The following is a 19876-nucleotide window of genomic DNA, read 5'->3' as shown; positions in this document are numbered from 1 at the left end:
TACCAAATGTTGACATTTGATAAACAAATTTTCAAACATTGCTCTATGTGTATGTACATTTGAGAGAGAGAGGGAGACAGACAAAGGAACAGAGACATAGAGAGGCAATTAATGAGAATAGGATGACCTTTTACATGCTGTTTTAAAAAACAAATATTTAATTTTACATGAATTTAACAGACAAAAATCTAATTGAAGAGAAACGGAAAGAATTGCCAAATTCCAGACAAATATTTCTTTACTACTAGTGTACATCACCTTTTAAAAGATCACTGTGAGCAAGGAAAAACCATTATGAAACATTATTAAGATATTTTGGTTACTCCCCCTTCTTATAATTTCTTTACTGCATGTAAATTTTAGAATCAGTTACTTCCTGATGGGAAAGATGAATTGGTGAGTTCTTTTACACTTCCTCTGCCACCCTCAGATGATGTTTGCTTATATCATTTTAACCTTGTCAGGTTTGGTAATATTTACATCTATTATACAACCATAATATCCTCAGCTACTTAGTTTTAGTTGTACATTTACATGAATTCATGGCAGAACCCCAGTTATGTTCCCCACCATGGTGTCACCATTCATGAGTTCTTTCTTTTGATTTATCTCTTGGTATTTTAAATTTGTATTGAGGTTCCTTCTCTCAATAAAAAGCATGCTGTCTCATGTTTCTGAAATTCTCTAATGTTTAAGAATGTCTAAAGGTTGCCTTTGTTCTTGAATGAGAGTACGGCCAATATGATTTTCTTTTGCTTAGAATGTGTAATATAAATGATAGTAGCTGGCATTTATTAAGCATTTATGTGCCAGGTACTGTTTTAAATTCTTGACATGTTAATTGATTGGAAGACACAGCAGTCTTATGAGGTAGAACTGTCATTATCCACATTTTACAGATGAGGAGGCAGAGGCACAGAGACGTTAATTTTCCAAAGTCACACAGATAACACTGGGTAGTATAGAGTTTCCCAGGCAGGATGGCTTTTGAACCTGCATACGTAACTACTAGGCTACACTACCTCCATTTTTATGTTGCTTTGGAGAAGTCTGAGGCAACCTCTGAATCCACCCTATAACCCCCAATATTTTTTTTTGTCTGGGCTGTGTCGGTGGCTGAGCCCTCTTGGTTGAGAGAAGCTGAGAGTTGGCCAGAACTGAGTATAGTCGCTGCTGAATTATTTGGAGCTTGTGCTTCTTCCAAGGAGATCCCAGAGTCCATTCCACCCAGCCTGTATTCATTCCAGTGTCCTGAGATGATACCAAGTCAGGCCACCCTTCTTGCTTCTACTAAGGTCCTGTAGTGTTGTGGGGTGGAATGTCTAATTTTTTTTTTTTTTTTTTTTAATTTTTTTTCCAGGACTTAGCTAATTACTCTCAATGAACTTCTGTAAATTGCAGGATTTTCATGAGATTTTTTTTCTCATCAGCACCTATAGCTCCTGCCCATTCTTTTTAATTGACTCCCTGATTTTCCAGTTGTAAGATAGTTAACCAGATCCTTGTTTTATTTGTTTGTTTTTATTTTTATTGAGACAGGGTCTCACTCTTGTCACCCAGGCTGGAGTGCAAAGCTGCAATCATGGTTCACTGCAGCCTCATTCTACCTGGGTCAAGTGATCCTCCCACCTCAGCCTCTCGATTAAGCAGGACTATAGGCACATGCTGTCACACCAAGCTAATTTTTATTTTTTGTAGAGACAGGGTCTTGCTATGTTGCCCAGGTGTTCTTGAAGTCCTGGCCTCAAGCATTCCTCCCACCTCAGTTTCCCAAAGTGTTGGAATTACAGGCATGAGCCACCACACCTGGTCTATTTGTTTTAGAGACTGGGTCTTACTCTGTCACCCAGGCTGGAGTGCAGTGGCACAATCATAGCTGAAACTCCTGAGCTCAAATGATCCTCCTGCCTCAGCCTCCCAAATAGCTGAGAATACAGCATGTACCACCACGCCCAACTAGTCCTTAGTTTTGTAATCAGATTCTGTGACAACTTGACTGTTTCCAAGCTTCTTAAAATTTTAAACAGTGTGGCATTTAATAACTTTGTGAATTTGTATGCGTGTACTTATCTATCTCTAGCTATGTATGTACATATGTATTCATATATATTTTTGTACATTTGTTTTTGATTACTTTTTAAATTTTTTGTTGTTGAGACAAGGTCTCCCTGTGTTACCCAGGCTGGTCTCAATCTCCTGGCCTCAAGCAATCCTCCTGCCTCAGCTTTCCAAAGTGTTGGGATTACAGGCGTGAGCCACTGCCTCTGGCCCCATTTTTGTTCATTTGAACTGATAGACTTGATAAATTCCTGGCAGAACTTGATCAGAAATATAAGTGCTTTAAATTTTTGTTAAAAATAATGCCAAATACCCTCCCAATTTTTTAAAAACACTTTTAAACAAGTTATACTCCTGTCAACCCTGTTGTACACAGCACAGCCCTTGGCTTATCCTATAATTTACTATGCACATTTGTCTTAAATGCTCCCATGAGATTGCAGTTCTGTTTGTAACTTTGTATCTCCCATGCTACCTAGCCCACCACCATGTATGTTGTACCTCCACAAATCTTATTAGCAGGTCAGTTTAGTTTCTGTGACTCACAGATACATACATAACATACATGTGTGTGTGATATGTATATATATATATTTTTAAATTGTATTTTTTCAAGTAAAGATGAGGTCTTGTTATGTTGAGACCATGCGGGTCTCAAACTCCTGGAATCAAGTAGTCCTCCCACCTCAGCCTCCCAACGTGCTGGGAATATAGATGTGAGCCACAATGCCCAACTGGCTCACAGATATTCTGAAAAGTATTTTGGAGTCAAGAGTGACGTACATAGAGTAGTCAGATGGCATTTAACAGAAAGCTCTTATAGAACCTGAGAATTGGAGGTCCTTTTAAATTGCGGCAGCAGTTGACACATAGGGGAAAGTGAACTTTGGAACAGCAATACTTGGTGCAGAGTTCAGCAAGTTTGAGGACAAAGAGGAACAAGTCTTAGCTTCATGATAGTGTTAGGTACAAAATCCAGGTGTCAAGGAGTTCAGATGGGCAAGGAGGGTGTAAGAATTATAAATACAAGCAGCACCTGAAGAAAAACTTTCAAAAAATTGATACTAACCAAGTTTTTGCTTGGTTTTGTTTTGTTTTGTTTTGAAGTACAAGAAAGACTTGAGCCTATTTTCAAATAGGAAAACTCTTCTGTGGCAGGGTAGATTTTAGTATGGTAGAATTCTGAGAAGGCGATTCTGGGAGCAGACTCTCAGAGGAGTTGAAGGTAAGATGGCATAGGCTCTGGTGAAGCCGTGAGGCACAGGCGAGGTCTAATGAGCCTGCAGGTACCAGATCGTAGGGTTTTCTGTCAGTTTGTATTGAGGACTGAGCTAATCTAAAAAGGGGATGGCTTGTCATTTTGAGGCGAGAAGGATCAGGTTCTTGGTTTTATGTGCAATGGAATCTACGTGGAAGTGAGTACAAAATGAATTAAAGGCATCTGAAAACACATACACAGTTAGAGTGGCTAGGATAGGTTTAGATGGGTGTTCCTTAACATGGCTAGTGAAGGAACAAGGAAACAAACTGATGGGGAGAATGACGTGTTAGGGTCACTTGCAGGCTCATTAGAAATTGAGACAGGTGGGCTGAGCGCAGTGGCTCACGCCTGTAATGCCAGTGCTTTGGGAGGCCTAGGAGGGTGGATCACACGGTCAGGAGTTCAAGACCAGCCTGGCCACCATAGTGAAACCCCATCTCTACTAAAAATACAAAAATTAGCAAGGCGTGGTGGCACATGCCTATAATCCCAGCTACTCGGGAGGCTGAGGCAGGAGAATTGCTTGAGCCCAGGAGATGGAGGTTGCACTGAGCTAAGATCATGTCATTGCACTTCTCTCTGGGCAACAGAGCGGGACTCTGTCTCAAAAAAAGAAAGAAAGAAAAATCAAGAGAGGCTATGGCACTATTATAGGTGAGTCATTTCTATTTAGGAATTTTGTAATGGGTCCAAACTGAGAAGTTGAATAGAAATGTTTTTGTTTTCTTTGTAAATTGTACCCTGCCTAGGGGAAAAGAAAAATCAAATGATATATATTTAGAGGTGTTAAAAAGAAATGCATTTTATTCTTAGTATTTTATATTCTAAAAACTCCTTTATGGGAAAGTAATTTAGAAAATTACTTTTATTGTTTTAAAAATACGAGATTTTTCTGGAAAACTAAAAATGCCTTTTAAAATCAATTCACTCTACATTTTAGATTGCATATGAATGCACATATGCTGATGCCATTATTAATATATAAAAGGTACTCTGACCGGGCGCGGTGGCTCACGCCTGTAATCCCAGCACTTTGGGAGGTCGAGGCCGGTGGATCACGAGGTCAAGAGATCAAGACCATCCTGGTCAACATGGTGAAACCCCGTCTCTACTAAAAATACAAAAAATTAGCTGGGCATGGTGGTGCGTGCCTGTAATCCCAGATACTCAGGAGGCTGAGGCAGGAGAATTGCCTGAACCCGGGAGGCGGAGGTTGCGGTGAGCCGAGATCGCGCCATTGCACTCCAGCCTGGGTAACAAGAGCAAAACTCCGTCTCAAAAAAAAAAAAAAAAGGTACTTACAGTCTTTGTAAAATCATAGTTCTCAACACTTCTATGGCAAGAATATCTGTTCATGTACATGAAGAATATAAAATACTAGAACCTTTCTTCCTAGTTTTTAATGTTTTTGTTTATTATAATACTATATTTTAAAGCATTCTACATTTATTTTATAGGGATATTAAGTGAACTTGATGTTGATGTAAATGAAGGGTCTCTAATGGAGCTACAGGGACATATTGGAAGATTCCAGGTAACTGATTCTTATTTCTTTAAATAGGAGTTATAAGACGTGACAAAATATAACATCCTCCCCATTGTCCTCCGTAGATTTGAGAAACCCCTTTCAACTGTTTTGCTTGATTCTTTGGTATTTCTAAATAATATGCTTATATTGCTGCTTCTTGATTTTCTAATTTTAGTAATCATGTATTGACTTTCCATTGTTGGGTGGTGGGCAGAGATGAGAATTTAGATGTTTTTACAACTTTTCTTCCGTCATACAATGTATACATTTCCCATAACACCCCCTGAAACTCAATGTAATGATATCATAATTTTGGTTACATTAATATTTAGTGTTACATTATTATGACTGTGTAAATGTCATTTGTGAATAAGCCAGGAGCAAACTGTTTTCCCTACAGTTTTCTTTTTTATTTGCTCGGTTTTTATGTACTTATTACTAATTTATCCCCAAACTCTTCACAAGCTCCGTAATCTCCTCTCATTATGTTCTAACATATTAGTTTGTCAATTAGATATTTTATCAGCCTTTCTGGGAGCCTCTTGGCCTGCTTTGATCTGGCATCTTTACTTTTTTTTTTTTTCTTTTGAGACAGAGTCTTGCTCTGTCACCAGAGTGGAGTGCAGTGGCACGATCTGGGCTTACTGCAACCTCTGCCTCCCACGTTCAAGCGATTCTCCGGCTTCAGCCTCCGAGGAGCTGTGACTACAGGCACACACCACCATGCCCAGCTGCTTTTTTGTATTTTTGGTAGAGACAGGTTTTCACCCTTTTGGTCTTGATTTCCTGACCTCGTAATCTGCCTCCCTTGGCCTCCCAAAGTGTTGGTATTACAGGCATGAGCCATCGCAGCTGGCCACATCTTTACTTTCTATTGGCTGCAGAGGATGTACTAACATTTATATCCCATTGTTTTTGATACAACAGTTTTCTTAACTAGTCCTTTTTTCATGAACGATTTTTCAAGATTTCAAAAGGAAAATGCTACTGTTAGCATTTTTGTGTACATATTTTACTCTAGATTAAGGAACACATGGTATGACTGGGGCCGAGGGTATACACATAGTACACACATTTTGACATCATAATTGTCAAACAGCTCTCCAGAAAAGATTGTATTCTCACCAACAAAACCCAGATACTTTGGGTTTTCTAAGTCATCTTTCACTGGAATGGAGGAAGACACATTTCTGATGGATCCTTCATAAGGTGATCTTCGGAAATAAGATTGAATGCGTCTATTTTATCTGTTAAGAAGCAGCAAACACACATGTATAAATGTTAAAAATAGATACAACTATTTTGGCAAAATAAGTTTATATTATAGTTTCATCAATATGTTTTGCCTTATCCCGACTTACTGAGGCCGGGTGGTATGGCTCACCCCTGTAATCCCAGCATTTTGGGAGGCTGAGGTGGGTGGATTGCTTGAGGCCAGGAGTTTGAGACCAGCCTGGGCAAGATAGCTAAACGTCATCTCTACTAAAAATACAAAAATTAGCCAGGCATGGTGGTGTGTGCCTGTAGTCCCAGGTACTTAGGGGGCCTGAGGCACGAGAATTGCTTGAACCCAGAAGACAGACGTTGCAGTGAGCTGAGATCATACCATTGCACTTAAGCCTGGGCACCAGAGTGAGAGACTGTCTCAAAAATAAATAAATAAAATAATAAGACATTTTTATATTATATATGTGTATCACTCTCTCTATATATATCTAAATCTGTATATAGTATTACCAACTTTTAAAATACATGTTTCATTTAAAATACATATTTTATATGCAGATCATTGTGCTAAGCACTTTAAATATAATACCAGGTCTCAGGGAATCCTGTCATCATTTAAGATAGGAATTGTTATTATCACTTTAGAAATGTGAACATATAGGCTTGAGAAATTAAGTAACTTATTCCAGGTCACTGAGCAAAAAGTTGTGCCTGTTAATGGAACCCATGTCTCTAATTTCAAAGCCATTAGCTAACCTCTAGATATGCTCCCAATATTCAAAAGCATGTCCTTTCTCTTTGAGAACTATGGGAAATATTGTATTCTCAGGTGAGAAGAATTAACATTTGAAGCTGGGGACGTTTGCATTTATCTTCCAAGGCAGTCTGTGTGTTTGTAACCCCTTTACAAAGTCCCTGGGATAACCACAGGAGTAACAGCTTTTAAATTTGTACCTTGGTACACAGAATTATCAGAGACATGTTTGTTATAAACCATCTTGTAATTTTTGTAACCTCTCATTTTGCTTCTCTTTGTTTATAAACTTGTGTTTCATTTAATGAGTATCTTCCAAAGAATTAATACATACTTTGATATGATGCAGGAAGTTATTTGGCAAACAGATAATATTGGGATTTACTGCTAAAAAAAAGATACCCTTTTCATCTGTTAGCTATCAATCAAATACCTTTGCAAAAAGTTGAATTTTAATAATGCTTCTTTTAGTTGGCTCAGTTTTAAGTAAGATATTAGAGGCTTTAAAGAATGATTCCATTCTCCACTGAGTTTTTCATTTTTCTATCCCTCAAGAAATAGGGGTTACGAATTTTAAATACATTTAACATATATCAACAAGATATCTTTCTCTTTCTTAGCGCCAGTGCTTAGGACTACTAAGTCGCTTCGGTGGCTCTGACAGACTGCGTCAGTTTAAATTTCAAGATGATAATGTGGAGGGAGATAAAGTAAGCAAGAAAGATGAGATCGAACTGGCTATGCAGCAGGTAAGAGGGGCAAGAATCGTGTGATTTTTGTAAGATTTTTATGTTTTTGGAAAATATTGATAAAAATAACAGATGTGAGTAATTTTACAAATTGATTTATAACCTTGTTCTTCAAATCTCGATTTTCATGTTATTAGAGCATTTTGGGGGCTAATATTTTTGTTACTGCTGTTTTTTGATTATAGATTTGTGCCAATGTAATGGAGTATTGCCAGTCGCTCATGTTACAGAGTTCCCCTACCTTCCAGCATGCTGTGTGTCTCTTCACTCCTAGCCTTTCAGAAACAGTTAATAGAGATGGACCGAGGCAAGGTGAGATTAGTTCTTTCATTCTGTATTGAAGGAACTAAGTTGCTATGGTTATAACATAGCTCTCCAGCTTGACCCCAGTAAGATGCAGTATTTTCTTTAAGTGTCATTAATGGGAAACATTTTAAACAAGTTTTTAAAGTTGAGTGGGAGATATTATTATTAGACCTATGTATAAGACTGGAGACCTGGAGAGAACAGAAAAATTCAAGATTTACTGAGAGTAAATCTAGAGGAGGAGCCATATGGGGAGCAGATAGCTTTGAATAGCACTTGGGGTCCCAAAGGATCTAAACTGGGGAGTAAGGTGGCTGGGAGAAAAAGATGAAAATAAAACAGACAATTTTGTATGTTAAATCATGTTAAGCTGAATTCAGTGTCTAAACTGGGTTTTTTATTATAGCTCCAAATTTCTATAACATAACAAAATACAATTTAAATACTAATTAGGCCGACTTACCCTATGATTCTCTGATGACTAAGTAGGGAATGTTTGAATATGGGGCAGGATAATGGGTAAAGATGTTAGCCTATGGAACACTCAGAAGACAAAGCCCATTAGTACCTTGGTTGGGATGATGGAATTGACTGTTGGTGATTTCAAGAAGTCTTTGTTTGAGATCTGTGAGAAAAATGTCAAATTTTCATCTTCTTCAAGATGTAATTTTCTCTGAAAATTACCTAATCACAAAAAAATGTGTTTAGTAGAATAATGGTATAAATGACATTATGAAAAATATATTAGTGGCCAGGCATGGTGGCTCATGCCTGGAATCCTAGCACTTTGGGAGGCCAAGGCAGGCGGATTACCTGAGGTCAGGAGTTCAAGACCAGCCTGGCCAACATGGTAAAACCCCCTCTCTACTAAAGATCCAAAAAATAGCTAGGTGTAGTGGTGCATGCCTGTAATCCCAGCTACTCTGGAGGCTGAAGCAGGAGAAATTTGCTTGAACCCAGGAGGTGGAGGTTGTGCTGAGCTGAGATCACGCCATTGCACTCCAGCCCGGGCTACAGAGCGAGACTTCGTCTCAAAAAAAAAAAAAAAAAAAAAAAGGATTATAGTTTAACCCAAAGGATTATAAATCATTCTATTATAAAGACCCATGCACACATATGTTTATTGCAGCACTGTTTACAATAGCAAAGACTTGGAACCAACCCAAATGCTCATCAGTGGTAAACTGGTGGCACATATACACCATGGAACTATGCAGCCATAAAAAAGAATGAGTTCATGTCCTTTGCAGGGACATGGATGTATCTGGAAGCCACCATTTTCAGGAAACTAATGCAAGAACAGAAAATCAAATACTGCATGTTCTCACTCATAAGTGGATGTTGAACAATGAGAACACATGGACACAAGGAGGGGAACGTCACACACCAGAGCCTGTCAGGGGTTGGGCGCAAAGGAGAGAGCATTAGGACAAATACCTAATGCACATGGGGCTTAAAACCTAGATGATGGGTTGATAGGTGCAGCAAACCACCATGGCACACATACACCTATGTAACAAACCTACACATTCTCCACATGTATCCCAGATCTTAAAGTAAAAGAAAAATATATTAGTTTAACAACATACAACCTTATCCTATATAAATTATGCTAAGAACTCTGTTAGACAAACTCTATTATAAAATGTCCTAGCTAGTAGTAGTAAATTTGTTGTTGTTGTAATTTACATACAACAAAATTCACCCACTTTAGGTGTACAGTTTGAATACCTTTTGGTAATTATATAAAGTTGGGTAACCATCACCACAACCAAAGTACAGAACAAGTCCCTGTTTCTTAAAGATTTCTTCTTGCATTTGATTGTTTCCTTCGACTCTGGCCCAGGCATCTACTATTCTGATTTCTGTCACACAAGTTCTGCCTCTCCTACCCAATACCTGCTTCTGTTTGTTTTATGTCTAGGCCTTTTAGTTTTATGCCATGGAATGGAGAGAAGAGTATTGACTGGTAGGATATTAGTTTGTCATGTCAAGACAAACTAAGTCCTTAATAGCTAATAAAATGCCTTTATTTAAAGATATTTTAGTGATTCAAAGGGAGTAGTCTTAGGTGACAGGATGTCCTAAAGAAACTGTGGAAGTAGCTACAAAGATTTGTAGTTCTATTTTATGGAATAAAATAGTTAAATTAGACTGGACATGTAAAACAGTTTCTTTGGCTTAAACAAGTTAATTCTACATAGTTCCTGTTTTCTCCTGTATTCCAAAAGTTTGAGCCAGACATGATGACTGAGCCTGTAATCCCAGCTACCCAGGAGACTGTGGCAGCAGGATCACTTGAGCCCAGAAGTTCAAAGGCTGCAGTGAGCCAAGATCATGCCACTTGCACTCCAGCCTGGGTGACAGAGCGAGACCGTGTTTCTAACAATAACAACAAAAATGTTTGCTTCCAGCAAGATAGAGTAAAAAGGGGCCACTGTGGGAGGATTCCAGTATCTGCATGTCCTCACTGGGATGGGGGGAAAGTTATCCTTCTAGTCCAAGTGGCTCAACCAGTGTGAAAAAAGAGAGGTCATCTTCACTTTGCAAGGGCATGGAATGATTGGGAATCCTATCCAAAGACCTGTCACCCAGCAGTAACTTAGAACCTGATTTATCCCCTTTCCATCTGGCAGTTTGAAAATGAACATCAGTCTCTTTAACTCTGTCTCACAAGGGCTCCTTTATTCCCCCTTGAAACCAACCTTGTAACATGAATTTAACCTGAACATAAGATTTTCGAACAAAAATATAATTTTGTATTCTTTAATATTAATCATGTGCTAATAATGTATCATTGGTAATTATTAAAATTTTATTTAGTTGCTTCTCATTTTGAGCTCATCTTTTACATATCCCACCATTCTTTGATCTTTAATACTTGAAGGCAAACTCATTGAGTCTTATAAATTGTTATTTTTCCATTTTCTTCTTAGACTCTTCTTAGGGTCAACAACCGTATTTTTCTCTTCCAATTCTAGACATTTGAGTAGGTAGATTTGTGGTAGGTTTGAGGATAATTAATTATAGAGAAGCAGTTTAACCCAGTGTTAAGAACATAGACTAATGACAAACTACCTGGATTTGAATCCCAGTTCTCCAAATAACTTACTGGCGATTTTGGAAACGTTAAACACTCTCTGTGTGCCTTAGTTTTCTTATTTGTAAAATGGAAGCAAGATAAGCTCTCCTCCGAAGAATTACTGTAAGGATTAAATGTGTTAATATATATAAACTGCTTTAGAATAGCACCTGGCACTTAATACTGCATAATGTGAGCAATTATTTTCATTATTGTTACCATCATGTAGTATATTTATTATTACTTATGATGCAGGGACTGTTTTATAGCGCTTATACTTCCTAGACCTCATAGTCTGTTCTGTAGAATCTGTTCCTGTAGTGTAATTTTTCACAGGTCATCCTTGTTTTATGCAACTATTTTATTTTATTTTTATTTTTGAGTCAGAGTCTCACTCTTGTCCCCCAGGCTGAGTGCAGTGGCACGATCTTGGCTCATTGCAACCTCCACCTCCTGGGCTCAAGTGATTCTTATGCCTCAGCCTCCTGAGAAGCTGAGACCGCAGGCATGTACCACCATGCCCGGCTAACTTTTGTGTTTTTAGTACAGATAGAGTTTGGCCTTGTTGGTCAGACTGGTCTCAAATGCCTGACCTCAAGTGATTCACCTGCCTTGGCCTCCCAAAGTGTTGGGATTACAGGCGAGAACCACTGCGCCTGGCCATTTTATGCAAACCTGATAGCCTCTGAATGTGCAAATATTTTCTAGACTTGGGCAAGTTAGTATGGTGAGAACTCCTGAAATGCTTTGGAATCTTCCAAGCATTCACCCATCCTTCTTGTGGATATCTTATTTTGTGGATATGTTCCTACCACGGTAGAGATCACACAAATGTTATCTGGGGACCAGGATACCTAATTTCACTAGGAGAAGGCTCTCTATATCAATGTATTGTGACAACTGTCATGTTGTTGCTGTAGACTAGGAGAGAATACCTGGCAAACTGAATTTGTCTAGGATGTCCTAGTTGGTGGCAGCATCCACACACAAGGGACTCTTCTGTCTCTTTCCCTCTATATAAAGATCTATGGAATTGGCCGGGTGCAGTGGCTCACACCTGTAATCCCAGCACTTTGGGAAGCCAAGGCAGGTGCATTGCTTGAGCCCAGAAGGTAGAGACCAGTCTGGGCAACATGGCGAACCCCCATTTCTACAGAAAATGCAAAAAGTTATCTGGGTGTTTTGGTGTTCGTCTGTAATCCTAGCCACTTGGGAGGCTGAGTTGGGAGGATCACCGGAGCCCTGGAGATTAGGGCTGTAGTGATCCCTGTTTGTGCCACTGCACTCCAGCCTGGGTGACAAAGTGAGATCCTGTCTCAAAAGAAAAAGAAAAAGAGAAGGAGGGAGGGAGGGAGGGAGAAAGGGAAGGAAGGAAAGGAAGGCAAAGAAGAAAGAAAGAAGGAAGGAAGGAGGGAAGGAAGGGGAAGAGAGGAAGGGAAGGAAGGAAGGAAAATATCTATGAGTCTGACTTTGGAGCAAAGTTAAGGGAGTTGATAGTAAAGAAAAAGCATGGCACTTTGGGTCATTAAACAAAGATTATTTCCAAGTTGAACTTGAAATTGCCACAGTGTTGGGCCAGGTGCGGTGGCTTACATGTGTAATCCCAACACTTTGGGAGGCTGAGGCGGGCGGATCACCTGAGGTCAGGAGTTCAAGACCAGCCTGGCCAACATGGTGAAACCCTGTCTCTACTAAAAACACAAAAATTAGCCAGGTATGGTGGCGCGTGCCTGTAATTCCAGCTACTTGGGAGGCTGAGACAGAAGAATCTCTTGAATCCAAGAGGCGGAGGTTACAGTGAGCCAAGATTGTGCCACTGCACTCCAGCCTGGATGACAGAATGAGACTCCTTTTCAAAAAAAAAAAAAAAGATATTGCCACAGTGTTTCCAAGAAATCCCCTAGTCACTAGAGGAAATTGCTCGAATTGCCCTACACAAACTATCTTCTCTGGGATGATTTTTTTCTTTTCTGTAGAGATGGTGTCTCTGTTGCCCCAGGCTGGTCTTGAACTCCTGGCCTCAAGCCATTCGCAGCCTTCCAAAGTGTTGTGATTACAGGCGTGAGCCCCCGTGCCTGGCCTAGGATAATATTGTTATTGCTTTCTAGTTTTCCTCTACAAACAGCTTTTATGACATCCCACTGTTCCTTTGCGCCTTCATTAGCCAGTAGCCAGGTAAAAGGCAGGTCATTTTGTTTTTACTACTCCAATGTAGTTGTGGTAACTTGTTAAAGTTGAAATCCATTTATATTTTTTGAATATTTCAGTTAGTATTTTTGTCTCTTTGAAAGAATGACTTTGAGCTGGCAATTCAGTAACCAGAAAGATGCAGACTAGAAATGAATCTATATAGCTAGAGCCATCGGGCAAGGCAGGAAGTACTCACTCAGTGTTAAGAAACCCCAAAATTGTGTATATTGTTTGTTTATTTGGAGCGGGTGTGTGTGTGTGTGTGTGTGTGTGTGTGTGTGTAAGGTTGACACTTTGAATTCTCAAAGAAATCTTTGCCTAATAAATGGTAGGCTCTGTTAGTGTGCATCAGTCAGATTTCTTTATTCTCACGGGATCTCTAGCTTTATGTATGTACCTGATTACAGTGGCTTCTAACCATTTGTTCTTTAAACTATCAATGGTATTTAAAAGTAATCTTGGATTGGTTTTAATGATAGTTTACATGTCCTTAAATTCTGGGGCATCCCTTGTTTTAAAATAGGTCATTTGAAATTCATATGAAATGCTTATAAAGGAACATTGTTTTATGTCATCACCTCTATTAGATACCCAAGCTCCAGTGGTTCCATACTGGCGCCTGCCCGGTTTAGGCATTATTGTCTACCTGCTGAAACAGAGTGCTAATGATTTCTTCAGCTATTACGACAGTCATCGACAGAGTGTCAGCAAGCTACAAAATGTAGAGCAGCTTCCCCCAGACGAGATAAAAGAGGTATGAATCTTTTTTTTTTTTTCTTGAGACAGAGTCTCACTCTGTCGCCAGGTGCTAGGCTGGAGTGCAGTGGCACAATCTTGGCTCATTGCAACCTCCGCCTCCCGGGTTCAAGCAATTCTCCTGCCTCAGCCTCCCGAGTAGCTGGGACTACAGGCGCACGCCACCATGCCCAGCTAATTTTTTGTATATTTAGTAGAGACGGGGTTTCACCATGTTGGCCAGGATGGTCTCGATCTCTTGACCTCATGATCCGCCCGCCTCGGCCTCCCAAAGTGCTGGGATTACAGGCTTGAGCCACCGCGCCCAGCCAAGAGGTATGAATCTTATCATGAGCTGTGGGGACTTGAGAAATCATTGCTGTTACTAGGGCCAGGGTACTGGTCTCAGACTGAGTAAAGACAGTATACAGTATGACTAAAGGAATTGGAATGATTCTTCTGTGTGATTTGAAGAAAACTCTTTTGTCATAGCAGCAGCCTTATAAGCATAGAAATTCTTGACTGAAAAACAGGGAAGTGTAGCACCTGTTAAAGAAAATAGAAAGGCAGCTGGGCTTTGAATGAAGAGTTTTGGGTCATTTATATTCTAAAATCTGTGTGCTGAGAAAGGCTTCTGTAGCAGACTTTTTTTTTTTTTTTTTTTTGAGACGGAGTTTCACTCTTGTTACCCAGGCTGGAGTGCAATGGCGCAATCTCGGCTCACCGCAACCTCCGCCTCCTGGGTTCGGGCAATTCTCCTGCCTCAACCTCCTCAGTAGCTGGGATTACAGGCACGCGCCACCATGCCCAGCTAATGTTTTTGTATTTTTAGTAGAGATGGGGTTTCACCGTGTTGACCAGGATGGTCTCGATCTCTTGACCTCGTGATCCACCCGCCTCGGCCTCCCAAAGTGCTGGGATTACAGGCTTGAGCCACCGCGCCCAGCTGTTGCAGACTTTTTTTAAAAAATAGAACTTAGGTAAATGTTTCTGTGCCTTCAGCACCTTCAATATCTGTTTAGCGAATTTTTCAAACACATGGGATAGCATATGAGACTTGACTGTCTTCCGTCAGTGACCCAGAATTGTTCCCTGTACTTACTGTATTAATAGCTAAAGATGCTGAATTACCTGGATTGCTACTAAGTAGCTTGCTGCCTTTTCCATTTGGCACAGCTGAATGTAAGGCATCTCTTCGCCAGTTCCTGAGGCGAGGCAGTGCCGAAGCTTCCTGCTGTCCTGTGGCAGCCTGGATATTGAGCCATTTTGTCTTTCCTGGTTTGCACCAAGCTTTCTAAAAATTTTAGTCCATTCCTACTTCCTCTGCCATTTTTCTGGTAATCTCAGGGGACATTTATTGAGTGTTTACGACATGCCAGGCCCTGAACTACATGTTCTACCTGAACACATGGGCAGATACTGTTTCTATTCTTATTTCTCATGTGAGGAAACTGAGGCACAGAAGACTTGCATAACTTCCCCAAAGGCATGTAGCTGGCAGGAACAGGGTGAGGCAAGAGTCAATGGCTGGGTTTAGGTAACTCCTGAAATTTTGTGGGTTTAGGACTCCTGGCAGTCCTTTCTCTAATGTGCAGCTTATCAGTGATGCTTGTACTTGCAAGAGGAATTGCATCGTCATCATGAAGTGTGTGGCATTCCATCAGCCTCACTTCAGTATGCCTTCCGTGGAACCCAGTGTCGGAACGTTAGCTGGAACCACTGTGCTCTGTGTGTGCCACGTTGAGAAGTGGTGATGGGAGCTTTGGTTGATGATCATATTTTAGTTACGCTCTAGGAGTCTACCTTGTATTTTTTGCAGAAGATACCTAACAACTGGCTCCATGGGATTGTGATAGCTACTGCTTGAAAAGCCTGTCATTTTGTCTTGCTTTATTTTAATGTGATAGGAAATTCAGGGTTGCATCAGCAGATTGCAAATGTATTTCAGGGAGACTTTTTCAAAAGGCAGCACATAAATGTTCATTTGTGAATCTGCTTCTTGGCTCTCATTTTTAAAAATTGCTAGCTTCTTAGATATAAACTTATCTGCAAGGATGTTTAAATTTGAGTGTTTTTCATTGCATTTACCACGGTGACCTGCTGATAGTTTTTCATTAAAATTTTTGTTCCAGTTGATGTCATTCTAATACCACATTTGTTTCTTCTAGTTATGTCAGTCTGTGATGCCTGCTGGTGTTGATAAAATCTCCACTGCCCAGAAATATGTTCTAGCAAGACGGCGCCTGGTGAAGGTGATCAACAATCGAGCTAAACTGCTTTCCCTTTGTTCTTGTATCCTTTATGAAATCATGCACTTGAATGGTGACCTTGAAATGTAGGAACTGTTCACTTATTCTCACATTATTTGGGCATTAAAACCAGGTGGCAGGAGATACACACTTAATTTTTCCCAGTAAATGCCTAATGTATTTCTAAATCATAGTTTTTGCTTATATTTTAGAATAGCTGGTAATACTGATAATATAAACAGGCACTTTCTGTCAGGGGAGAAGGTAAGGACGTGAGACTGCTGGCACAGCATCCATGGTCCCCACCTCCTTCCTCCCAGCACACCTTGCTGCTTCCTTTTGAGAAGCCTTCAGTGGGATCCTGTCTGTTAGACTGAGGCTGTGGGTACCTCATTAAATGAGTGCAGTCTCCTTTTTTCTCCTCCTCAGAAACTGGTTTGTAAAAAATATTTGATGAGATTATGTTCCTTTAATCTGAGCTCTGGTGTAGTTATCATAGAGACCTGCCTATTCATTCTTTGGCGCCATCTGGAGTACTACTTGTTACATTGCATGCCCACGGATTCTCAAGATTCCTTATTTGCCTCGAGAACCTTGTTTAAAAGCAGAAGACTTCAAGGTAAACTTTCTGCTAAAAATTAATGAACCATAAATATCTATTAGTGCTTTGAAAAGCTAGTAACATTTTTATTTATATTTGTTTCCAGATTACTTTAGAGTGAATTGGGTGAATCAAGAGCTAGTCACTAGATGAAGTTATTTCTTTGCATTTTAATTTCTGTTCACAGGACATTGTGAGCTGAGCATAAGAGTATTCTAGAACCTGCTCATTAGCTGTTCCTCGGCTTCTTGCTGCAGTTAGGGGCTGACCCAGCTCTAGAAAAATGGAGTAGGTCTGCCATGATGCTGATTCTAATTGCTGGAGTGGGCCTTTGTGGCTGATGGGCGTGTTTTGGTTCCCTTAGGTGGAAAGAAATACAGAAAAGCTGAGAACCCTGGTCTGGACTAGTGAAATGTTTCCTAGGGGCTTTCATTTGCTAAAAGTTGAAAATTGAGTTCCTAATCTTGAGCCATGTTTTTCATGGTGCTTTTGTTATTGTTCATTGTCATCAGGTTCCTCTACTGTGTGGGAGATGTGTACTTGCACAGCTGGTATGACTCTGTTTTTTATCTCTAGATTCCTTCGGCTCAGAAACCAATTTAGATTTTAGAAGTGGGCTGGCTATAGTGAGCCAACATGATTTAGACCAGGTAAGGTTCTATTCTCATATTCTTTTATTTTTCTTTATTAAGGTAAAAGGGCTGGGCGTGTTGACTCCTGATAATCCCAGCATTTTGGGAGGCTGAGATGGAGGATTTTGAGCCCAGGGGTTTGAGACCAGCCTGGGCAACAGAGAGAGACCTCATTTCTTTAAAAAAAAAAAAAAAAAAAAATTGCATAGTGTGGTGGCATGCACCTGTAGTCCTAGCTACCACTACCTGGGAGGCTTAGGTGGGAGAATCACCTGAGCCTGGGAGATTGAGACTGCAGTGATCTATATGATTGCACCACTGCACTACAGCCTGGGCAACAGAGCAAGACCTTATCTCCAATAAATGAATGAAAGAATGAAGCAAGACCTTATCTCCAATTAATAAATGAATGAATGAATGAATGTGAGTAAGTAAAAGGGAAAGCCTGGTATGTTAATAAGATTATAATTTTCAGGGTTGCTTATAGAGACCTGGTTTGAACTCTAGCTTGACCATTTTAACAGCTATTTGACTTTGAACAACTTAACTTCTGAGCCTCCATTATTTCATCTAAGAAATACGAGGGATGATTCAATCTCAAAGGGTTTTGTCAGAATTAAGTGAGGTTTCATGTATGTGAAGCTGCTTATATTGTACCTAGAACACGGCAAGTGTTTTGTAATTGGTAGGTATTATCATCTGAAAACTCCTTCTGTCTTTTGATTAGCTTTGTGGGTACGGTACAAAGTATCACTCAGCACTTATTTTTCAGAAAATAATTTAATAGTGAGATTGAGAGCAGCCAATACAAATCCTGCAGTAGTAGACCATAATGCACAGCACTGTGCTCTTACTAACCTGTTGCTCAGTAGTGTTGGAATGAATGAGAAGCATTCTAAAAACAATTAAAATGAAAACCTCATATGAAACTAATAGCAAAGTCATTCTCCGAACAAAGCAGGTATCAGGGTGTGTGATGTTAGGGAAAATGAATTACAGCTAGATCTTCTCCTAGCCATCCGAATGTCCTTAGCCATGATTTGATAAAGCCTCTGCTCCTCCCTAATCCCTCTTTTTTGCTATTTTTCTTGAAACAAGATTGGGAATGAAAGGTGCAGTTACCCGCAACCTCCAAAGCACACCTAGTTAGATGTCATGGATACCACGCTCCCATCCTAGTCCAGACTACATTTGCCCTTTAGTGACTTTATGAAAGGAATTTGTTTTGTGGCTAGGCTTGTTTAGGGGAACTAGTGTTAATCGAGGCCATGTACAAAATTAGCCAAAGACGACTATCCAGAAGTCTTTGTTTGTTTGTTTTGTCTAAGAGACAAGGTCTCACTCTGTTGCCCAGGCTGGCATGCAATGGTGTGACCGCTGTTCACTGCAGCCTCATTCTCCTGCCTCCTGAATAGCTAGGACAACAAAAATAAATATATGTTGAAGTAATAACTGTTGCTATTTCATTTAGATTGGCCTGTGAAAAAGCTAGAAAAAAAAATGCAGGATTAATAATTTATCCTTGTGCTGTGATTTTAATGCAAAACTGAAAACAGGCAGACCCATCTAATTTTGTACTTAATTTCAGTCTTTCAGTATAACATCAGAAAGATCCACCTGAAATTACATACGCATTCTAGAATATATATGAATTCTAAAGCATATACCAGGTTTATCCCCACATTAATATTTTTTGAAAACAAAAGCATGCAAGTGAGTTTTTTAAATTGCAAAATGAAATCAAAAGTAAAGCTTCTTTCCCACCTCACCCCCCTTCCTTCCCCCCATCCTTAATCCCTCCTTCCTTCCCTCTCTTCCACTCTTACTGACTTCTTGTATGGCCCTTTAGGAAATGTTTTTGTGTGTATGTTAGTATATCAGCATCAGCATCAACATTTGTTGCTTTTTAAAGCAGGTTTTTAAATTTATACAAGAAAAGAAAGCAGGAAAAACATGATAATTATACCAGAATATTCTAAGGTAGAAAATATGAATGTTTAGTTAATTTAGTAACACATTACAAAAATTCAAAAGTATTTTATATTAAAAAAACCACATTACGAAAATTCTAAGGTTTTAAATTGGAAGACATAGAATAAAATAAATATTTGAGACAATTTTAACAATGAAATGCCTTTAATTCTTTAATGTCACCTCTAGCTTCAGGCTGATGCAATCAACGCTTTTGGAGAATCACTACAAAAGAAACTTCTGGACATTGAAGGATTATATTCAAAAGTTCGATCTCGATATAGTTTCATACAGGCTCTTGTTAGACGTATCCGTGGCCTATTGAGGACATCAAGGAACTGAGAGCCCGTGCTTATGCTCTTCTATGAAAGAGATGAATTGGGGAGAACTGTCTCCTTTTTATAGGTTAGTTTCTTTCTAAATTATGGCCAAAAATATTTTGCTATTTCTTTCTTTGTATATGGACATCTTTTCTGTAAACTTCTTTGCCTGGTTCCATCCTCACTAGTGAAAAATAAATACTTTTTAACAAA

At 39.5% G+C, this 19876-nt stretch overlaps 1 protein-coding gene across 3 annotated transcripts in view; it reads left to right on the top strand.

The window, feature by feature from the left end:
* The window catches only part of NUP205 (nucleoporin 205), a 92732-nt gene extending 72856 nt beyond the window's left edge, over positions 1-19876 (top strand). Inside the window, exons 36-43 of one of the 3 annotated variants that reach the window (XM_032275902.1) lie at positions 4777-4853; positions 7449-7577; positions 7763-7889; positions 13743-13909; positions 16059-16182; positions 16630-16758; positions 17317-17390; positions 19533-19876. In XM_032275902.1, coding sequence (XP_032131793.1) covers positions 4777-4853; positions 7449-7577; positions 7763-7889; positions 13743-13909; positions 16059-16182; positions 16630-16758; positions 17317-17390; positions 19533-19685 — 980 coding nt within the window. In that variant the 3' untranslated portion in view covers positions 19686-19876. Of the gene's footprint in view, positions 1-4776; positions 4854-7448; positions 7578-7762; positions 7890-13742; positions 13910-14226; positions 14540-16058; positions 16183-16629; positions 16759-17316; positions 17391-19532 lie in introns of those variants that run through there. The other 2 variants (XM_032275903.1, XM_032275904.1) reach the window with 2 other exon arrangements.

This window comes from Sapajus apella, unplaced genomic scaffold, assembly GCF_009761245.1.
Source record: "Sapajus apella isolate SASKATOON/1434 unplaced genomic scaffold, GSC_monkey_1.0 scaffold7, whole genome shotgun sequence".
Taxonomy (NCBI): Eukaryota; Metazoa; Chordata; class Mammalia; order Primates; family Cebidae; genus Sapajus; species Sapajus apella.
The sequence above is the reverse complement of the archived record's forward strand: the minus strand, read 5'-3'. Positions and strand labels throughout refer to the sequence as shown.